Below are 20478 nucleotides of genomic sequence, written 5' to 3'. Positions count from 1 at the left end.
CAACTAACACGCCCACGATAGTTGCTGCCAAACTCTGAGGGTCCAATTACATTGACAACTCTCCCTTCCCCTCTCTCTCTGCTCTCTGTCTCTCGGCTCTCTTTACTCTCTCCTCTCTATCTCTTACAATTTATTTTTTTTTCTTTTTCTCTTTTATTAATGCACCTCTCTGCCACTGTCTCCTCTGAGCCTCCATTTACCCATTTCCGTTCAATGAAAACGGGATTATGTTATGGTGATTAAAATTGAAAAGTTTTCCTCTTTTTGTAAGTTGTAAACGGCAAAATTGGGTGGCTTTGTATGAAGTGGTTGTTAACTTGTTTTGTTTGGGAGATGGGAAAATTGAGAAGAAGGGGAGGGGGGGAAAAGGGAAGGAAAGGAAAAAAGGAAAAGGGAGATGGGGCTGATGTTGCATTGAATGAAAACCCCCCTTTTGTCTGGGTGGAGGGGCCTGAGAGGCAACAGTGAAAAATATTACTAATAAAAAGAAAAAGATAAAAGGAAAGGAAGGGAAAGCAAAGGAAGGGATGAGGGTGGGGGTGGGGGAGTGTGGGTTCTGTACTGTCTTAGCCTGTCCCCCCCACCCAACACACATATACACTATCTCTCTCTCTTATACTCTCTAAGAGTCTAAGTCCAAAAAGCCATTACCACATTGGCTTTTTTTGCCTTTTGTTTCTGTGCTTCCTATGCAATTGTCTATGTCTGCTGCTGCTTCTGCTCCCCCGTCTCAGTACTGCAAATGGGGGAGGAATCATACTTTGATTTTCTTCTTATTTTTTGATACCCTTTCTTTTCCTATCATCTTTTAGCCTTCTGGGTATCCCTCCAAACATGACTTTCTTCCTCTTTTCTATTAATTTCCCCCTCCCACACTTATATATCTCTTTCTTCCCATGATTTGACCTTCATTTCCATTTTCTCTATGGTTTTTGCTTTCTAGGTGCCCTTGATAGCCACTTGATTGCTCTCATCACTCATCCCCCACTCCTTTTTTGTTTGTTTTTTGCTATTTTGTTGGTGGGTTCGTTGGTTGGCTGTACTTCTGTTGAGCCATACTTGGAACCATACTGGGTTTCATGGAAATTGATCTGAACCATGCAGTGACTGAGGTGGAGAAGCATGCTTTCTGTAATGGGGATTGTGATAAGGCCAGTTGTGTTTGTTGCTTGTCTTCTTCATCTTCTTCTTCCTCTGCGTCTAACTCCTCTGCTTCTCCTGACTCTTCTTCAATCTATTTGGAGCTTTGGCATGTTTGTGCTGGCCGTCTCACCTCCCTCCCCAAGAAAGGGAATGTGGTTGTTTATTTCCCACAAGGTCACTTGGAACAAGCTGCCTCGTCCTCTCCTTTTCCACCCATGGACATTTCTACCTTTGATCTCCCACCCCAGATCTTCTGCAGGGTTGTGAATGTTCAACTTCTCGTGAGTACTGGGCCTCTTCCTTTTTGATCGAAATGCTTGTGTTTTTTCTTCCTACTAAATTCCCCCATTTTTACCTCCCACCTCTTCCTTTGTGGTCCATAATTGAATTTGCTTTTGAAACAGGATAATAAGGAGAATTAATTTGATTTTGATGTTTTTATTCTCTTGAAACAGGCTAATAAGGAGAATGATGAGGTCTATACACAGGTCACTTTGCTTCCTCAACCAGAGGTACGATTTCCCATTTGACAATTTGACCGTTTGGCTTTGTTCATCTTGGTTTTGAGCAACTTCTGGCTGTGTATGCTTACAAAAACTGTACCTTGTGTTTGTGTGCTGGGGGAAGGGATGTCCTTGGTTTATTCTAAGCTAACTTTCAGTCTTCTTTTTGGTTTGGGTTGAATTTCATTGTTAGAATATTTTTTTAATCCGAGAGGCAGCCCATATTCATCTCCAGAAGATAACACTTCTGGATAATTGTGTAGTTGGCAGGCATAAATTTAGAGGGCAAAGAGCTTGAAGGACTAGGGGTAGATGAGGAGGGGGGTGGAGGATCACCAACAAAATCAACCCCCCACATGTTTTGCAAAACTCTTACAGCTTCTGACACTAGCACCCATGGTGGATTCTCTGTTCCTCGTAGAGCTGCTGAAGACTGTTTCCCACCATTGGTTTGATTTTCTTGCTTTCTTTTTCCCCTGTTCTTAGGTAGATAAGTTATTAGCTTTAATTGTAGTTTCTCATACACTTGGTGGCATTTCCTCTATTACAGGACTACAAACAGCAAAGACCCTCTCAAGAGCTTGTGGCTAAGGACCTACATGGAGTGGAGTGGAGATTCCGGCATATTTATAGAGGTAACTTTGTTAGAATTCTGCAGTGCTGTTCAATTGTTTGAAAAAAAAAAATGGAAGAACATAATATTTAATTTTACAGGTCAGCCAAGGCGACATCTGCTTACTACAGGTTGGAGTATTTTTGTAAGCCAAAAGAATCTTGTTTCAGGGGATGCAGTGCTCTTTTTGAGGTATAAATGTTTAATAACAATTTGAAAGGGGTGTTTGGGCACCACTTGGTGATGAAATTGTCCCATTCTGTTCCCATAAGAGTTGAAACCACATATCCATCCTTTTCTTTTTTTTACTCAAACTGATTTGTTAAGCTACTCAAAAATAGGTAGTACCAGGAATGGACTTGTCATCACAAAAGAATGGTAATTAAAAAGAAAACTGAAAACTCTTTCTGTCCTAAAATCCTAAAAATGATCTTGGGATGATAAAAAATACACTCATTTCAATTGCTACTAGAGAAGAAAAGTAATTTCAAATCCTATACTTAGCAAAATTGGAGCTCTCTAATTTTCTATGATATTTGTAGAGGTGAAGGCGGAGAGCTGCGATTGGGAATTAGGAGGGCTGTTCGACCAAGAAATGGTCTTCCTGAGTCAATCATTGGTAACCAGAATTCATATCCCAACGTTCTTTCCCTGGCAGCTAATGCAGTAGCCACCAAGAGCATGTTCCACGTTTTTTACAGCCCAAGGTATTAATGGCCTCCATCTGCTTTCTTCATTAATGGAATGAATTGCATAGGAATACTTTGAGTTGCAATCTTATAATACTAAATTCCTATTGATTAAAATGACTAAAAATGCTCTCAAGTAGCTGTTGTAAATGAAACCAATAAAAAATATGACTATAGTTGGTAAATCAACTAAAATTAGTATCAAGTAAACAACTAAGCATCCACCTTTTTCACATACACCTTTGTCATATACTTGCAGCCAACTCCAAATGGTTAGTGATGATGACTTGCATGGGAAGTTATAGGCATGATGATACCTTTTTGACTTAATTAGTATTGGTATTAGTGGGTTTTTAAAGCCTTTAGCTTATTGGAGGTTTTCTTCTAATGAAAGGAGCTCTGTTTTACAAAGCGAAGACAGACCTCAATATGGTTTGTAGGTCCAATCTTAACTTACCTTGGGGAGGAAAAATAAAGAAAACTGAAAAGAAAAAAGGAACAGCGATGTAGCACAGCATTCAAAGTTGCTGAGTGCAATCAAAGAACGGGGAGTCAGAACTCAGACTTTTAAGGGTTTAAGGAAAAGATGGAACTGTGGTTTACAAATTGAATAAGGGTTGAAAAGACTTTTAAAGTGGTTTATGGGATGGATTTCTCAGAATAGCTTGCTGGAATTTTTGGACAGGAAGGGACTTTAGGGATTTCACTGTTAAGATGGAGGGGTTAAAAGTGAAGTTAGGGCTTATGGAAGTACAGGTTTATGAATAAAATTAGATTAAGGGAGGGCTGGCTGTGTTTTAATGGTGTTTACAGAAATAAATAAAGAAAAATAAAGAAGAAGAAAAGGAGCAGAAGACAAGAGGGATAGATCTCACTAAGGCTTTCCGAGAGTCCCACCTAAAAAGGAAAATGATAAGTCTCACCATTAAAAGCTTCAAAAATCTGTTTTAGACCTAAAGGAAAAAGTAAGAGTGACCATTAAAAAGTGCAAAATCTGAAGAGAAGTCTAATTCATTGAATTGTTATTTTCACATTTCTTGCTTTTGTAGAAGTACAGTTAGCAAAACCTCTAACCTAAAAATTAGAAAATTTTAAACTAAGAAACTTTTAATAGAAACTCTAAATAGATGCTTAGGAAAGAACAACCAGAATTTCTCTGAACATGCTTATGGAAACAAAGTGTAGAATATATGCAAAATATATTTTATATATTTTTTTTATGGGTAAAAAGGAGAATATTGTAAAAGAGAAACGCCAAAAGAGTATCCCAAAATACACAAGAAGTATACAAAGATTGTCTATAGGCGCCACAAAAAAATAGAGAAGGACAACAAAAAACAAACCCCCCCAACCCAGACCCAACCAGTCCACAAAGTCTACAGTGGAATGAGGACTTGAAGTTATAAACAACTTAGACCACACCCAAAAATTACAAAGAAAAGAAAGTTTTTAAGCCCTTGAACTGAATGCCCCTTCTTTTCATTCTTTTTCCTCCCTGCAAAGTAAAAGCTACATGTGCACTGACACCAAAACATTGCCAAGATGATAGCACCCATCATTTGGGGTGAAAGTGGGTTTTCTTCTAATTTAGGATCACAAAACTAAGGGAATATGTCTTAAATCAAACCGACCTTGCAGATATTGCCTCTAGTCCTAGTCAATGACTTGACATAGAATATAGAAAACTAATATTCTTGGCTGTGTTTTCTCTCATTACTTGGGCTGCTGTGAGAATTGAAAACCAAAATGGAGAATAGATAATAATTTGACTGTTGATGTTCCTTTGAGGGTGTTAGCTATCGATGAGAGAGAGAGAGAGAGAGAGAGAGAGAGAGTAGGAACATGAACATAAGGGGGCATGTCTTAAATCAAAAGTAGTTTGTAGATATTGCCTCTAGTCATATCAAAAGTAGTTTGTAGATATCTCCTCTAATCATATCAAAAGTAGTTTGCAGATACCGCCTTTAGTCATAATTGTTGACTTTTGACTTGGCATGGAATATAACAAATAGAATTCTTGGCTATGTTCTCTCATTACTTAAGCTGCTGTGAGAATTAAAAACCAAAATGGAGAACAGATAATAACTTGACTCTAGAAATTCCATTTGAGGGTATCACCACTTCTGCATTTCATTTCATTAGAATATTCATAAGATCACCTATCAAAAAAAAAAGAAAGGATATTCATAAGATCTCTTAAGGGTTGTCATACTTTGACGAATGAATATTGAGAGCTTTTATAGGATCTGTTGTGGTTTCTAAATAGGGTTCTTAGATCCTATTGAACTATACATTATTTTAGGTAAGAAACATGAACAATTCTAGCTGTTTGGAAATGGTTGATATTATCCTTTCTAGGCTCTTAAAGTTTTTAACAAACAAACACACTTGAATATGCTGCAAGATGGTAACCAAGTTAACAAATTCTTCCTGAAAATGTTGCCTGAGATTCACAATCTACAAAACGTTGAAGTTTTCTTATTAGCCTTGCATCAATTACCAGATCTTTGGTGTTAAATAAAATGTTCAAAAAAAATTAATTTGATTTTGGAAGAACCCTTCCAGAAGTCAAGTTAGAAATAGAAGGGTCGTATGCTTAATATAACTTTAGCTATTTAATTTGACATAATTTATTTATATGCACTTGTTTTGACTCCTTTTACCACTAGTGTATGCCAAGGCAATATAACATGCCAGGTTGTTGGGTGGAGTAGGGTGTATGGTTGTAGTATTGCATGGCTTACTTGGACTTGGTTACTCATTGTTATAATTAATTATTTAGGAATTTTAATATTTTACAGGACCTCACATGTTATATAGTTTAGCGGGTTTCGGTTTATTGAGCTTTAGTAATTTTAGGTCTCTGTAAGGGATTATGTGGATAAGTAACAAGGAAAGACTGGAATATTGAATGATCTTTAAGAAAGATTCTTAATCCCAGGTTAAACTGCATTCTACCATAAGACCACATTTTTTCTCGGGCTTACCTAAAAACATTGTGAATATTGAGAGCCAAATTAACCAAGCCAGAAAACTATTAATGACTAAGTTGTTCATCAATTATAGCATTGTAGACCATAAGTCTGTTTGACACAACACAGTAATGAGCTCCCTTATAGGCCTTTCTGCATTGAACCAATCATCATGTATCTATACAGAAGTCCATTACACCAACCTTTTACATTTCTCTGGTCCCAAATGTTCTGGCACTTTTTATATGTTATGAGGGTGGTAGCTTTTATGCAGATCGTACTGGACATTAATGAACTTGTTGTCACTTGTTCTTGGAAGTTTTGTTCGCATGCTTGGTCAAACCTGTATTGTAGATAATAATATTTTGTAACTTGTTCATAAATGCTGAAATGCAGGGCAAGTCATGCAGAGTTCGTCATTCCCTACCAAAAGTATGTAAAAAGCATCACAAATCCAATATCTATCGGGACAAGATTCAAAATGAGATATGAAATGGATGATTCACCAGAAAGAAGGTCTCATATAATTTGATTATTTAACAAGATTGAGACATTTTTTTCCATAATAATGATTTTCTTCTGAGAATTAAATCGAGTTTGTGCTCACTTGCAGGTCTAGTGGTGTAGTAACTGGAATTGGTGACTTGGATCCATATAGATGGCCCAACTCAAAATGGAGATGCTTGATGGTGCGCTTTGTTCTTTCACTTTAGATGATCTGAACTTCTGTATCATAATGATCTTTAACTTCTTGCAATCAGGTTTCACTAGGATGATCCTGTTTTCCATTTTTCTTGATGTATACCATCCCTGCTTATCTGCTGCATATTTCATCTTCCATGAGTTTTTACATATCGATATATCACTCTTCTTTCTTCCATTATGTTAGCAGAGTATATCTTTATTCCCCAGAATAATGGTTGTGCATGTTTCCTTTGTATATATATTCCTGAATAGCCTTGACATTGTGGCTGATCAACCTTTTCAAAATGAAGATTGAAAACCTTAAACTCTCTCATAACCATAATTATTCCCTGAATACAACAACACAAGTTGATTGATAAACATCAAGCTCATTTTTATGAAGCCAACTAATCAATGAACCCCTTTCACATCTAGTTTTTTAATCTCACAATCTTTGTACTTTTCCTTCCTTAATTCACTTTCTGTCTAGGATCCACTCTTGATGTAATGAATGTTTTGAGCACTCAGATGAAAGCATTTTGTGGGAGATTTCCTCTTGCTGGACTGCATGTGTTGGCATTCTACCCATTGCATTCAACACTATCTATGCATAATTCTTTTTTTTTTTTTTTTTTTTGTGCCCCTTTATTTTCATGTTTAATAAATTGCTGAAAAAAGTTGTCTTACATGACAATGTCTTGGTGTCTTCTTGATATGAACCCTCTGTCATCACATCCAACAGGTCCGATGGGATGACGATATTGTTAGTGATCCTCAAGAACGAGTTTCTCCATGGGAAATTGATCCTTCTGTTTCTCTTCCACCCTTGAGCATCCAGTCTTCCCCAAGGCTGAAGAAACTGCGGACCAGTCTGCAGGCAACCCCACCCAACAACCCTATCAATGGTACAGATTTTTATAGCAAAGTTAGCATACCACTCACAGTCTTTAATTTTGAGCAGTTCTAAATTTCAAACTTTCTTGCAGGAGGGGGTGGGTTTTTGGACTTTGAGGAGTCTATAAGATCCTCTAAGGTCTTGCAAGGTCAAGAAAATGTAGGTTTTGTATCACCCCTCTATGGATGTGATAAGGTAAACCGTTCGCTGGATTTTGAGATGCAAAATCCAAGCCTCGCTTCAACTGGAATAGAAAAGGCTAATTTTTGCGAGTTTATGAGGGCTCCGCCCACCACTTACACAGGCTTTTTGGAATCTGATAGATTCCCAAAGGTCTTGCAAGGTCAAGAAATAGGCCCTTTGAGATCCCTGGCTGGAAAATCTGATTTCAATCTTGGTTCTTGGGGAAAACCCAGTCTTGGTTGCAACTTATTCAATATGTATCAGAAACCAAAGCCCAATTTCTACCCACTAGCTTCAGAAGGCATCAGAAACATGTATTTTCCTTACAATGACATCTACAAAGGTGGCCAAGATCCCGTAATGCTTTCTTATGCAAGTAATTTCCCAAGAGAAAACGTTCCATTCAATCCATCTTCTATCCGGAGTGGGGTTATCGGCACTGAAGTTAGAAAGCCAAACATACCAAATGAACCAAAGCCTCCGGAAAATATATCTGCTCCTCCCAATTTAGAGACCAATCTGCAACATCAGAAAGATGACACTTTTAGTGGAACTGCAGCTGGCTGTAAACTGTTCGGGTTTTCCTTGACTGGAGAAACTCCTCCAAACTCACAAAATTCTGGTAAGAGGAGTTGTACTAAGGTAAGCTGTAATAAGAGCATAGTTGGGTTCCAATTTGCTTCTCTTGATTTCTTGTCCCATTGACATTACATAAATTGAGTGAAGGTTCACAAGCAAGGCAACTTAGTGGGACGAGCCATTGATCTCTCAAGACTGAATGGTTATGGTGACCTGTTTAGTGAACTAGAGCGTTTGTTTGGTATGGAAGGCCTTTTACGAGATCCTGACAAAGGTTGGCAGATCTTGTATACTGATAGTGAGAATGACATGATGGTTGTTGGGGATGATCCATGGCAGTAAGTGTCTTATACCTTGCTCTGTTTTCCGGTCATTGCATTTGTCATTTTATTGGTTGTATCAATGATCTGGCATGCAACTCAAGCACCTTTATTTTTCATATTATTTTTGGCACCAGAGAAAACCTGCTCAATTGAATTTTAACTTGATAGGTACATTTGTGTTGCTATGTGAATAAAAGTAACCTGTTTCTTTCAAGTCAACAGTAATATAATGTATAACAAAATTCATAAGAAAAAGAGGAGGTAGCTGCTTATAACTTATTGCCACCAACCCCAAACTTTTTCTTATATTAATGCCTTAGGGTGATGATATGGAATGTGCTGAGTGTTCTCATATTTGTTTCTTGTTGGACAGTGAATTCTGTAACGTCGTCTCCAAGATTCATATATACACCCAAGAAGAAGTGGAGAAGATGACCATTGGGATTATCAGTGATGATACACAAAGTTGCTTGGAAGAAGCTCCAGTGATACTGGATGTGTCCAAGTCTTCGTCGGTGGGCCAGCCAGATAGTTCTCCAACAGTGATTAGGATCTGAAACTCCAGAGTGTCTAGTATTATGTTTGCCTTGTTGGTATGCACAAACATATTTACTTAATCTTTATTCAGATTACTAAGTTTGGCAGCTGTCTTTCTGAATAGAACATATTGACAAACTGTAATTGTTTGGAAGTTGTTAAGATAGTGTGACATGGTCTTAGAAACCTAAATAAAAAGCTTGAGTGTCCATTGGATTGCTGAAAGGTTGCGGGCAAGATAGAAGATCTTGCACTCTTACTGTTACGGCCCCTATTAACCCTTAACCTTAATATGAGATTCCAAGATTTTATTTTCCTACGGAATCAAATTGGGCATGGGTGTAAAGCTATCATCAAAATCAAGATATAAGGTTAAGCTTGAAGTTCCATCTTTGCAGAAAATTTTCTATGGCTTCTACCACTGGATCTTTAACTCCTGTTGCCTGTTGCGAGCCACTTTGAATAAATCAACTATTGGTTGAGTTCTATTTGGAACTCCCATATTATCACCCATCTTCTGTCTTTGTTATAGCCTGCAAGCTTTGTGCTACGATTTGTAAACTAGTCATGCAACCCTAACTGATTTGGTTCTTTCCACTGAATTGTTTCTAACATCAAACTGGATATACCCAGTATAACCTTACTGGTTGGATGGATCATTAATGACTGGCAATTCTATTTCTCATAATCTACAATTATAAAGCACTTAGCCTCAAATGCAAATGATATTGCCAAGAATAATGTCTATGATTTATTTCTGCAACTTTTGTGGTTCCTCTCTAGTTCAAACCAACTTTTACAACAATAGATCGCTATTTATTTTTCATTTCTTGTATTGAGAGAACATGTTGCTGGGTAAGGAAGTCATGTTGCAGAAGTGAAATCAATGGCTGCTGCAGCAGTGGGGATCAGCAGGTTAAAACTGAATGGAGCATGGATGTTTCAAGCTTTCAGCCACGCAATCCCAAAAGAAAGCAACTTCTCACTGTTCCTTAAAGAGCTCCCGACCAATAATCATTCTTCTAATCTCACTTGTCCCTGCCCCAATTTCATACAGTTTGGCATCTCGAAGAAGACGACCAGTTGGGTACTCGTTCACATACCCATTGCCACCTAAACATTGAATTGCCTGCAAAATTGAATATAAACTCCTAAATCATACATTTGACAACTATATAATTGCAGAATCCGTATATTGTACTTGAAACTCTATGATAGTTGGTTACGTTTTAGACAAATCTGGAACTACAGTCCTAAAATTTATTTCTCCAGCTAAGGCATTCAAGAAATATGGCCTGGGACAGTGGCAGGACACAGCAATTTGTGGAGCTGTCCACAGTCGTGCAGGCTTTTCATTACACCTTTAGGGACAAATTCATAAAGACCATGAATGTTTCTGGATAGAGCTAAATGATGGAAAATGATTCACATATCTTACTTTTAGTTAGAATTAAAGCACTAAGGAGTTGATTATTTTTATGTCTGACTTAAAACAAAGATTTAACAAGCTCTGAGAGAAGCATGATATATGCATCAATGAACAGAATTCAGAGACGACGAGGCAAGGGGTGGGTGGGGATGTAGGAGGTTCAAATTGAATGCCCAACAAGGGGAAAAAGAAGAAATGAAGAAAATTACAAAATCATAGGCATATTATATACATAGTGAACTGAATTCAGCAATCATATTACAGCACTATCTCACCTGCAAAGCAACTTGGGTGGCTCTTTCAGCTGCACAAAGTATTACTCCAGCACAATCCTGAAAAATTAGAACAAGTTATTGTGTGTTCAAGTTCCTGCATCCTCCGTAGCTACGTAGGAACATGCATTTTTCATTAGAATTCTTCACAATTGATCACAATCATAATAACACAAATGAATGGCAAATTAGTACGTCATGCTAACCAGTCTATCTGTAGCACATGAATCATATAAACAAAACTTCATAATGTTAGACTACTGCATTAGATTTACCTAATTTGCATGGGCAGCATGAGAGTTATTAGTGATTACTAATAGATTATAGATACCTAGTTAGGAAAAAAAATCTATTAGAAGTGAAAGGTAGTGCCCATGACAACAGCTTTAATGCTTGGAACTGATGGAAAAATCCCCATCATTAGCTGACCTTTTCAGATTCCATGATCAATTTAATAACATCAAATAGAGAGGAAATATTTCACTTTGAAGAACAGAAAGCACACAAATAATAAGCTGAAGAATAAGATATCCAGAACAATCCTTTGGGTCAATTTTTCCGTTCTCACAATTCCTCGCAACAGAATACACATATGATCTGGAAAGAAAATGAGGATAATTAACTGCTAGGCCATGAAAATTTGAGAAAAGAAAGAATAGTGCATTACAAAATCTGAGTCCCTTACCTTGATGACTGTAAAGAAGTATACATGTCAGCAAGTTTCCCCTGTATTTTCAGGTCAACTAACAGTGTAAGAGCTGAAACTTCAACACAGGTATCGAATAACAACATTAGATAGAAAACTTGCATGATTACTAATTATGGACCTGTATAAACTGAAATTCTCCAATTGGACGGCCAAACTGTTCTCTCTGCCGAACATAGGGAAGAACTACATCTATACATGCCTGCATAAGACCAAGGGGCCCAGCTGCCAAAACAAGCCTTTCCAAATCTAGCCCTGACATCATTACGTAAACTCCTGAAAGAAAAAGGACAACAATGTCAATATTAGAAGAAGAAAAAAGAAAAGAAGTTCATTTATAATAAATTACAATCATATAAGCTGTGATAAATGCTCATAATACTGACATATTATGTAAATATATTTTAGAAAGAACACTCCTAAAATTTCTGATAAATACCGTCTTCCCTGGCATTTTGATATCAGCAGGATCTAACTTCCTCTTATGATATTTGTCAATTAAAGCAGTCAAGGAGAAAAAACTCTCTCTCTCTCTCTCTCTCTCCAAGTTAAAAAACACATTTGCTACAAATTCAAATAGAGTTAAATCAGGAGCAAAATAATCATTTCAACTGCTTAAGGTGACACTGGGAGATATGTGACATTTCTAAAACCTCAGGAGATTTCTGATATTTAAACCAAAATAATTTTATAACAAGGAATGCTGTAGAATACTGCAGCCAAAACCAGATTCTTTATGGTTTCCAGTAAAAGTAACACAAAAAATTCAGAAGACAGCTTTCAACAATCTGTGCGTATAAACAGCATTTTGCAGTGGACCTGACTGCTTTGCCCAAGCATTGCAAACTGGAAGCAATCAGGTTCTGATCAAGCTACGTATCATTAGTCATATAAAGAGACTTCCAACATCATTTATATGGTCTGCTTTCATAAAAAATAAAATCAATAATACATGAATAAAAGAAAAGATAAAGATTATGTCACTGCCAGTACCTTTCCCTTCCTGCCCAATAACATTTTCTTCTGGAACAAAGCAATTCTCAAAGACAAGCTCACACCTGCAATTTTGTTAATGAAAATTATCATATCCTCTCCAGTTTCAGAAAAGAGAGAAAAAAGGGGGAGCATGTTGTAGTAATGAGGCTTACGTGTCACTTCCTCGCATCCCAAGTTTGTCTAATTTCTGAGCAGTACTGAATCTGCATTGTCATAAAAAAAAATAAAAAAAAAGTATCATGTCCTTGACTGTTAACCTCCTTGCTTTTGTCTTTCACTAATATAACTGCAATCAGACTGCAATTTGATCAATTCAACAAACATCTAAGAAGTATTTGGACACCACATTAATATAAAAACATATCATTTTATAATAGCACTTCAAAAGAATCTTTAGAAACAAAACAAAACAAAAAAAATATAATATTGTTCTAAAGGATGGGTCTGCTGTCAACTGACACAAAATTCAGTGATTTCATTGCCACATGGTGTCTACATGTTCTTGTACCAGTTTCTTTCTAGTTTATTTTTATCATTCAAGTTGATAGGCATCAGGGATATCAGGTACCCCCTTGTCATTTTTTTTTTTTTTTCTCACAATTATGTTAGAAGATAAACAAACCAGAATTGGTGCAAGTACCCAGGCATTCCCTTCTCGATGATAAATGCTGTAATTCCTTTTGAATGAGCTGTAATATCCGTTTTCGCATAAACAACCTGAACCCAGTTCAATATATCAGTTCTAACAAACAAAAGAGAATTTTACAAATCACGGAAAAATCAGCTTAGTGTATAGCTACTGCTTTCTTATATGAGAGAGAATTTTATATGGCCACAAAGAGGAAGGAGGAATGCTGCTCATGAAATGAAGAATTCTCTTTTGCTTCAATAGTTAATTAAATAACAACAAATACAGAATGGAAGCTGAGAATCCAAACAACATCAGTTCCACCCCATGTAACAAAATAGATCACTAACTTGAAATTCAGAATACCAGAAGCAAAATTAATTAATTCTCTGATAAATGCATACATGGTAATCCTTTAAGCAATGTTTGTTAAAGCATGTATTTAGCGATTCAATCAAATATACATCCAAATCATTCAACCTTGCTGCTTCATCATCTCATACAAGGATGGATATTTTGCACCAACAGTCATTTCAATTGCTCAAACTACATTATAGAAGGTTCCATCTCAGTGGAATTATGAAGGATAAGATAAACTCTTCATGACAATTACTGGCATCACTATTATTAATTCATATGTGCTGCTATCCGTGGGGTCAACAGTCGAGAACATGTACTCCATCAAGGGCAATTTTTGTGATTGTACATGAACATCATGGATCAAGTTTCCTATTCTCTCCATGTACATTAGGATATTCCCTAGCGACCAGTTACAAGACAGAACTGCAACTCCTTCCACATTCATGCAGATGATTTGAAACCATAAACTATTTCAAGATCTCCGAGTGTTTGTTGTCTGACTTTAATTCCAAAAGATGGTCATTGACTTTGGTGGGTTTTGTTTCCGCATGTAGATTCTCAGTATATTTGCTTTAGAAGTTTATAACATTAGCTGTGAACATCACCTTTTTGAAACCATACAATTGTAGATCATATCAAGCACAATTCCACTATAGAGTTAAATTGTGTGCATATGTCTTGAGAAAAATAAAGTAATCAAAGCTGCACTTAAAAGTAAGTAAAGCAATACTAATGAAGATACCAGTGTCTGAGCAATTGGACCATTGGTGCACCACATCTTGTTTCCATTTAAAATATAACCCCCATCAACACGATCAGCTTTACACTTCATACTAACAACATCAGAGCCAGCTGAACAAAACACAGAAGAGTTCAGCCAAATTGCACAACCAAGCCAAGCCAAAACCCAACAAGTGCCAGCTCAATGCCAAGTGTCTTTATGAATACGAGACATATACTAAGCAGTTCACATAAATTACCATTGGGTTCACTCATTGCAAGAGCTCCTACATGCTCCCCACTGATGAGCTTTAAAACATGACAGATATACTTCATTAGTACAAAGAACACTCAGATAAAGGATAATTAAGAAAAATAATCTTGACCAATATCAGATGGATGATTCTAGAGCATTTATCTACCACATCCATGGACAGAGAGATATTATTAGCAGTAATTAGTGTGACACAATCAAATCTTTTTAAAACATATCTACAACAAGTAGATCATTGGAGAAAAGAAAAGAAGGGAATGGATTGCATTAGTCAGACCCAGCAGATCTCCTGAGCAAAATTTGATTCACTTAGATTTCAAAGATTTCTAAATTCTATTATTCTATTTAAGGTTGTCTAAAAAGGCAAAAGAAGTTTTACAGGTACAAAAAATGTCAACAAATTGCTCCATATTAGTTTATGATGATTACATATTTAAACATACCCCAGATTGGACTCATCAAGTGGATGTGTACCACATCTATGGTGTTTGAGTTATATTGTTGACCAGTCTACATGGCAGATATCTATTTCATCTTACTGTTTTTCGCTCAGTCTTTTTCATTTTTCTCTTTTCTTTTTCAAATTAGACTTCACAGCCATATTGTATACATGTATATGTGTGTGTGTATGTTTATATATAGAATTTAGAAACATGTTTAATCAGCCTGTCCACACCATCCGTGTCCCCTCCCTTCTTTTACATTCCTCCTTTTCTTTTGAACCAAGAGAAAAAGAAACCTATGACCTGACCTCAATTAACAATTATAGACTTGGATCATCCACCTCCTTTCCCTCCCTTTTAACCAAAGAAAAGCAAAAAATAATGATAGAGACAGACTAGTCATAAATTTATATTAAACACACACACACAAACAAACAAAATAATACATAGGAAAAGGAACTATCAGGCAATTTAAATTCAAAAATAAGATTATCTGGTTAGACAGAGAAAACTGAATAGGAGACCTCAGCTCCCAACAGATTCACCACATTGCTCACTCCTAAAATGAAGACTCCACTTCCAAAAGATAATAATTAACCTTCAAACATGTGTTACTTTTGCTGCTGCCAGCAACTATGAAAAACTGCAAGTTTTTACCCTAAAACATGGTAATTCTACAAATTTGTAATTCCACAACTTCTCACCTATGAACTTTTTAACTTCCTACCACTGAAGGTTGAAAGTATGAAAAGCTGCAAGTTTTTACCCTAAAACATGGTAATTCTACAAATTCGTAATTCCACAACTTCTCACCTATGAGCATTTTAACTTCCTACCACTGAAGGTTGCTCACACGTCAATGCCACACATATGGGATAGAAAAAGAATTTGCATATTTTGTATACAAAGCCCTTGCAAGTAGTCAAAGCTATGTGAAAAGGGTTGTTGAAAGTTTAAGCCCTCATTTACCAACATCGTTGAAAGATATTATTCTATAACAAAAAATAAAGAAACCAACAAGAAAGCTATGTTGATCTCAAAATCAATCAAGAATGATTCAATGCAAGGATTTTCAAGGTTATTTTAATTCCATAGAAATTTATGTATACAGAACATGCCTCAGATATGACCTCAAATGCAGGGAACTTTAAGAATTTAGTGAGATGAAGAAAATGGCAATGAGAATAAAGGAAGAGGAGAGGAACAACAAGAGTGAATGAGAGAGCAATGGGGTTCTCATCTGATGTATTATTGTGTAACTTGAGGGTAACCCAAAAAAAAATTAGATAACCTTAACAACATGATTCCACTTAGAACATAAAACAATTCAACACTTAACATCAATCTGATGCAAAACCATCATATATGCCCTACATGATTCCCCTTAGAACATAAAAGAATTCAAAACTTTCCCTCAATCTGATGCAAAGATATCACATATGCCCTGCTTGCCTAACATGGTACAGAAGCTTTTACTTGTCACCCCTTAGGTTATAATTTTTGCAACAGCCAGTAGCCCTGTAGTTTTTACCAAGTGAATACAAATTAATTCATCAGTCAGCTTCTCCTTCATGAAATCTATCTATCCACCTCAAGATGCTTAGCCTATCAAGTAAAACAACAATTTTGGGCAATGTCAACCACAATTGTTTTGTTAAATTTGATGGCTCTTTTGAGTTAAACAGCTACTCCCTCAATAAGATTTTTAGCTGAGGTAGCTGACACGGCCCATGAACCATAGATCTATTTTACTTTTGTACTGCATCTCATAAACCACCTATTTTTTCTTCCTTGAAAAGATTTACCAATTCCTCATGCAGGAGTATAATGCTAGCATAAATCATGTAACTTATGAGGCCAGTTTCCATTGGAATAAAGATCCACCTGCACATGGTCATGTTAGCAAACAAACAGAACTCCCCCAAAAGAAGATTTAAAATAACTAAGATTTCCGTACACTACCTTCATCTGCTGTACTAATTGCTTCACAACCTAGACAATTACTTAATTAGATAGTTTATAATGTTTTTATTCACAGTAAACTGTAGCAAAATCAACTTATACTTCAGTTGCAGCCAAAACAGCTGAACCAAATGAGCATACATCAGTTCTTGAACAAATAAGAACCTAAGACACTACATATTATAACACATATGGAGCAATGCACATTGTGAATGATAAGGCATCTGCTGAGAAAAATAACTAGTGTTTATGGGGGCAAACGAATAAGTTGGCCACAATATTCTATCTGCAAACAGGCATAACCACACAAACACCACATACACACACACACAACAACAACAACAACAACACAACAAAAAACCTAATGAGGAAAATGAAGGAAATAAAACCTTTGGCAAGTACTTCTGTTTCTGAGCAGGGTTCCCATTTCTCACCTACAAAAGCATTAAAACTATGTTAAACCTGTTAGATTGAAGCAATAAATATTACCACAACTCAAGCATGAAATCTTTCATTTACCAACTGGTTAATGCATAGATTTGAATGGGCACCATATGACAGTGCAACTGATCCCGAGGCACGACTAATTTCTTCCATTGCTATGCAGTGATATAAATAACCAAGCCCAAGTCCACCATATTCCTCTAGAAAATAACCATGGGTTAAATTTTGAAGAAACAGATAAAGGGAGGTATATAATCAAAATGCATTAAACATTTTGAAGGATCACCAAAAAATGTTTAGTACTTCTGCAAAATAGTTGATGTTTCATGGAAGGAAATCCCTAGGAAATTAACAATACTTCATGCAATTGAATTTATAAAGAACAAATATAGCCAAGTTACTCTAGTGCTAAAAGAGAGAATTCATAGAAAAAAATTCATAATAAGCATTATCACAAGAGACCACATTCTTTGAAGGACTGAGAACTGCTTCATTCCTATCCTTTTGGAAACCTCAGCCATTTCAATAGATGATGTGATGCAAATTTAATCCTGTATAGATATTTTTCTCTCACTCTCTCTCCCTCTTCTCCATTTAATTGCCTTCTAAACAAGCTTCCCATATACCACATCTACCATTCAAACCAAGTAATCAGCTAGTATCTTTTATCCTCTTAGGAACTGCTTGCACAAATAAATATTTGTTAAAGAATGTTTTAAGTTTTCTACCAAGAGCAACACAAATTTCTAAAGTCAAGGCAATGGAAACACCTAGGGGAATAGAACTTCAAAATAAGCCCCTTCACTTAAATCATGACCTGTCTACCTGGGGCAGTAATTCCATGTAGGTTAAAATCCCCCATGAGTTTCCACAAGTTAACCTCCTGGCAACAGAATATGAAACAATGTTAATTTGTAATTAAGTAGTACAAAGGCTTGTAAGAAATTAAATAAAGAAATCTGCCTCCACAACCTCTGGGAAATAATTTGTTCTATCTATTCTTGATGCATGAGGAGCAATGTTTTCTTGTGCAAACTGTGCAATGCTTTCTTTAAACTGTCATGTTTGCAACAAAAACTGTTAGGAAACGCGCAAAGCCATTTCACTCACTAGAAAATAAGTAACTGCAAAAAAATGGTTTTCAAAGAATAAAAGAACAAGCATCCCCATAAAAAATTATGTGTGTGTGTGTGTGCGTGTGTGTGTATGAGGATAAAGGCATCAATCAAAAAATGCAAACACAGTACACTGGGAGTATGTGAGTGTGAAGGGACAAAGAAGCAACCTACAACCACAACCCTAATCAAGAACTAAGTACACAACCACACTAAAAATATTTATCAAGGATAACAGACCAGTTTGACTATCAACTGGGAGATTCCCACAAGAAAAAGTTTCTTATATTACTAAGATAGGTTTCTCAATACAATAGGATTCAGCCCAATACAAATGTGTTCACTGTAGCTAAGATGACCAATACAAATGTTGACATCCACTAAAAATGTTGTGACAAGGAAGTCTTAAGAAAAGCAATAAAGATTCTGATCCAAAAGAAGAGGATGACACATAAAGAACACCAGCTCACATAAACTGAGCTAAAAAGTTACCAATATGTGTTGCCAGTGATAAAATACTGCAATTATGGATCGCAATAAACATAAAGAAATATTCCATATAGAATCCAATATATACATTAACAAAGAAAATAAAACAAAAGTTCCAGAACTCGATACATTCTCTGTGTTAGTTCATCAGAGATGATTATCTGGGGTTCAACAGGACAGTCAGTGCTCATAATTGAGTCAATAGTTACATCAAACCAACAAAACCTTTTTGAACCCATACTCTGCGTTAGTCCATCAGAGAAGATCATCTAAGTAAGCCCGAAAAATCAAACAAAAAATTCATGAATGCAATTAAGCAAGCCAAGATCAAATAAGGAGCATCCAGTCAAGCACCCACATTCCGCTTCCCAATTATGGATGAGCCTCCTCTATGGATGCAAAGCACTCCTGCACCTTACTAAATCACGAGTTTATAGGATCAGATGGATCAACATAGGTTTTCCGGCTTGAAATCCTCGACTCTCAGGGAGAGCTTTAGACCTATGCCAGAATACTTACCTTCTAAACCTCTTCCATTTCCATCAAGGAAATGGATCATTAGAAATTTAGAATTTAGATTCCCTGTTGAAATTTTATCTTCTCCGATTGTTAATTGATTGACAAATTGAGCGGAAATACTTCACATAAAGACAAAAAAAAGGCCATTTCTTGAGCTAATCTAATGAAACATTTAATCTAAATAAAGGATGCTGAGAACATCCAGTAAGATCATTCCAAATTCAACAAAACAAGAAAAGATTCAACCATCGTCCAACCTCCTCCACCAGTCTCTTAAATCAGTAAGTAGTACAAAAATCACCGCCAACCTTAAAAAACCATTGAATCCTCCATAGGCAGAAACAAAAATACGTCGACGAAACACCAAAATCAAATAGACATATAAGAGAGGGAGAGAGACTTGTATCTGAGTATCGTCGAAGAGCAGAGCTGTGGAGAAAGCAGCACGAAGCCTGTCCTTTCTGAACAGAGACCTCGCTGAAAACACCCTCAGCATCATCTCTGCTTTTTCTCTTCCGAGGAAGGAACAGCCTTGGCTCAGGAGTGAGCCAGAAATAGAATAAGAGAAGAAAAAAGGTCTACTGCACGTCCTTTAAGAAACCCACGTGGCTGGCTGATCATAATTTATACCAAAATCTTTAGGAGGTTGGATGAGTTGGCAACTTGGCAGACTCAGCAGTCCGCACTTATCCGGGAGAATTGTGTTTTTAAAATTATCTCGTGGTATTTGTAGGACCAATTATTTTTGCCTTTATTCAACCACTCTTCACGTGCCAACTCCAACCCATTCTCCCATTTTGGATTTTTCATTATTTTTTTAAACTCTTTTATAAATAATCTAAAATCAACATTATTTTTTTATTTTTAAATTATAAATCAAAAAATTAAATTAATGTTTCCAAAACTATTTTGAAAAATACTTTTTTTAAAACATGTTAATTTAAATGAATAAAAATTATTTTTTTACATTTTAAAAGTAAATAATTTAATGATTAAAATA

The 20478-nt window shown here is 36.2% G+C and overlaps 2 protein-coding genes across 3 annotated transcripts; one reads left to right on the top strand and one right to left on the bottom strand.

Moving 5' to 3' along the window:
• The first annotated feature begins 569 nt into the window (after positions 1-569).
• LOC117916386 (auxin response factor 4) lies at positions 570-9436 on the top strand. 2 transcript variants are annotated; one of them, XM_034832353.1, is made up of 12 exons: positions 576-1424; positions 1599-1655; positions 1910-2095; positions 2197-2281; positions 2361-2451; positions 2802-2966; positions 6317-6436; positions 6534-6609; positions 7347-7509; positions 7591-8324; positions 8409-8599; positions 8958-9436. In XM_034832353.1, exons 1-12 carry the CDS (start codon positions 1080-1082, stop codon positions 9139-9141), a joined length of 2397 nt encoding a protein of 798 aa, XP_034688244.1. In that variant the 5' UTR covers positions 576-1079; the 3' UTR covers positions 9142-9436. The 2 variants fall into 2 exon arrangements, with proteins under 2 accessions (XP_034688245.1, XP_034688244.1); XM_034832354.1 differs by lacking the exon at positions 8958-9436 and having other exon boundaries at positions 570-1424; positions 7591-8304; positions 8409-8543.
• A 391-nt stretch (positions 9437-9827) lies between these two features.
• Positions 9828-20047, bottom strand: LOC117916388 (isovaleryl-CoA dehydrogenase, mitochondrial). Its single transcript, XM_034832355.1, has 15 exons — positions 19879-20047; positions 18328-18411; positions 18181-18238; positions 17431-17555; positions 17301-17345; positions 14493-14541; positions 14255-14364; positions 13165-13241; positions 12677-12727; positions 12522-12586; positions 11650-11804; positions 11508-11548; positions 11365-11419; positions 10826-10882; positions 9828-10250 (listed from the first exon to the last, which is right to left on the bottom strand). The coding sequence occupies exons 1-15, from the start codon at positions 19975-19977 to the stop codon at positions 10104-10106; spliced, it is 1218 nt and encodes a 405-aa protein (XP_034688246.1). The 5' UTR covers positions 19978-20047; the 3' UTR covers positions 9828-10103.
• Between the last annotated feature and the right edge of the window lie 431 nt (positions 20048-20478).

The sequence above is a fragment of the Vitis riparia genome, chromosome 6 (genome assembly GCF_004353265.1).
Source record: "Vitis riparia cultivar Riparia Gloire de Montpellier isolate 1030 chromosome 6, EGFV_Vit.rip_1.0, whole genome shotgun sequence".
Lineage (NCBI taxonomy): Eukaryota > Viridiplantae > Streptophyta > Magnoliopsida > Vitales > Vitaceae > Vitis > Vitis riparia.
This window is presented reverse-complemented; position numbering and strand designations above follow the sequence as displayed.

What these genes read in the sequence shown, in the direction of transcription:
- LOC117916386 (XM_034832353.1), top strand. Translation starts at nt 1,080, where the DNA reads ATGGAAATTGATCTGAACCATGCAGTGACTGAGGTGGAGAAGCATGCT. An exon ending in ACCCAACAACCCTATCAATG is followed by an intron (nt 7,510 to 7,590) that starts GTACAGATTTTT and finishes ACTTTCTTGCAG; the next exon opens with GAGGGGGTGGGTTTTTGGAC. An exon ending in GTAAGAGGAGTTGTACTAAG is followed by an intron (nt 8,325 to 8,408) that starts GTAAGCTGTAAT and finishes AATTGAGTGAAG; the next exon opens with GTTCACAAGCAAGGCAACTT.
- LOC117916388 (XM_034832355.1), bottom strand. Translation starts at nt 19,977, where the DNA reads ATGATGCTGAGGGTGTTTTCAGCGAGGTCTCTGTTCAGAAAGGACAGG. An exon ending in ATCGAGAAGGGAATGCCTGG is followed by an intron (nt 12,728 to 13,164) that starts GTACTTGCACCA and finishes ATGACAATGCAG; the next exon opens with ATTCAGTACTGCTCAGAAAT. An exon ending in GAGAATTTCAGTTTATACAG is followed by an intron (nt 11,549 to 11,649) that starts GTCCATAATTAG and finishes CTGAAAATACAG; the next exon opens with GGGAAACTTGCTGACATGTA.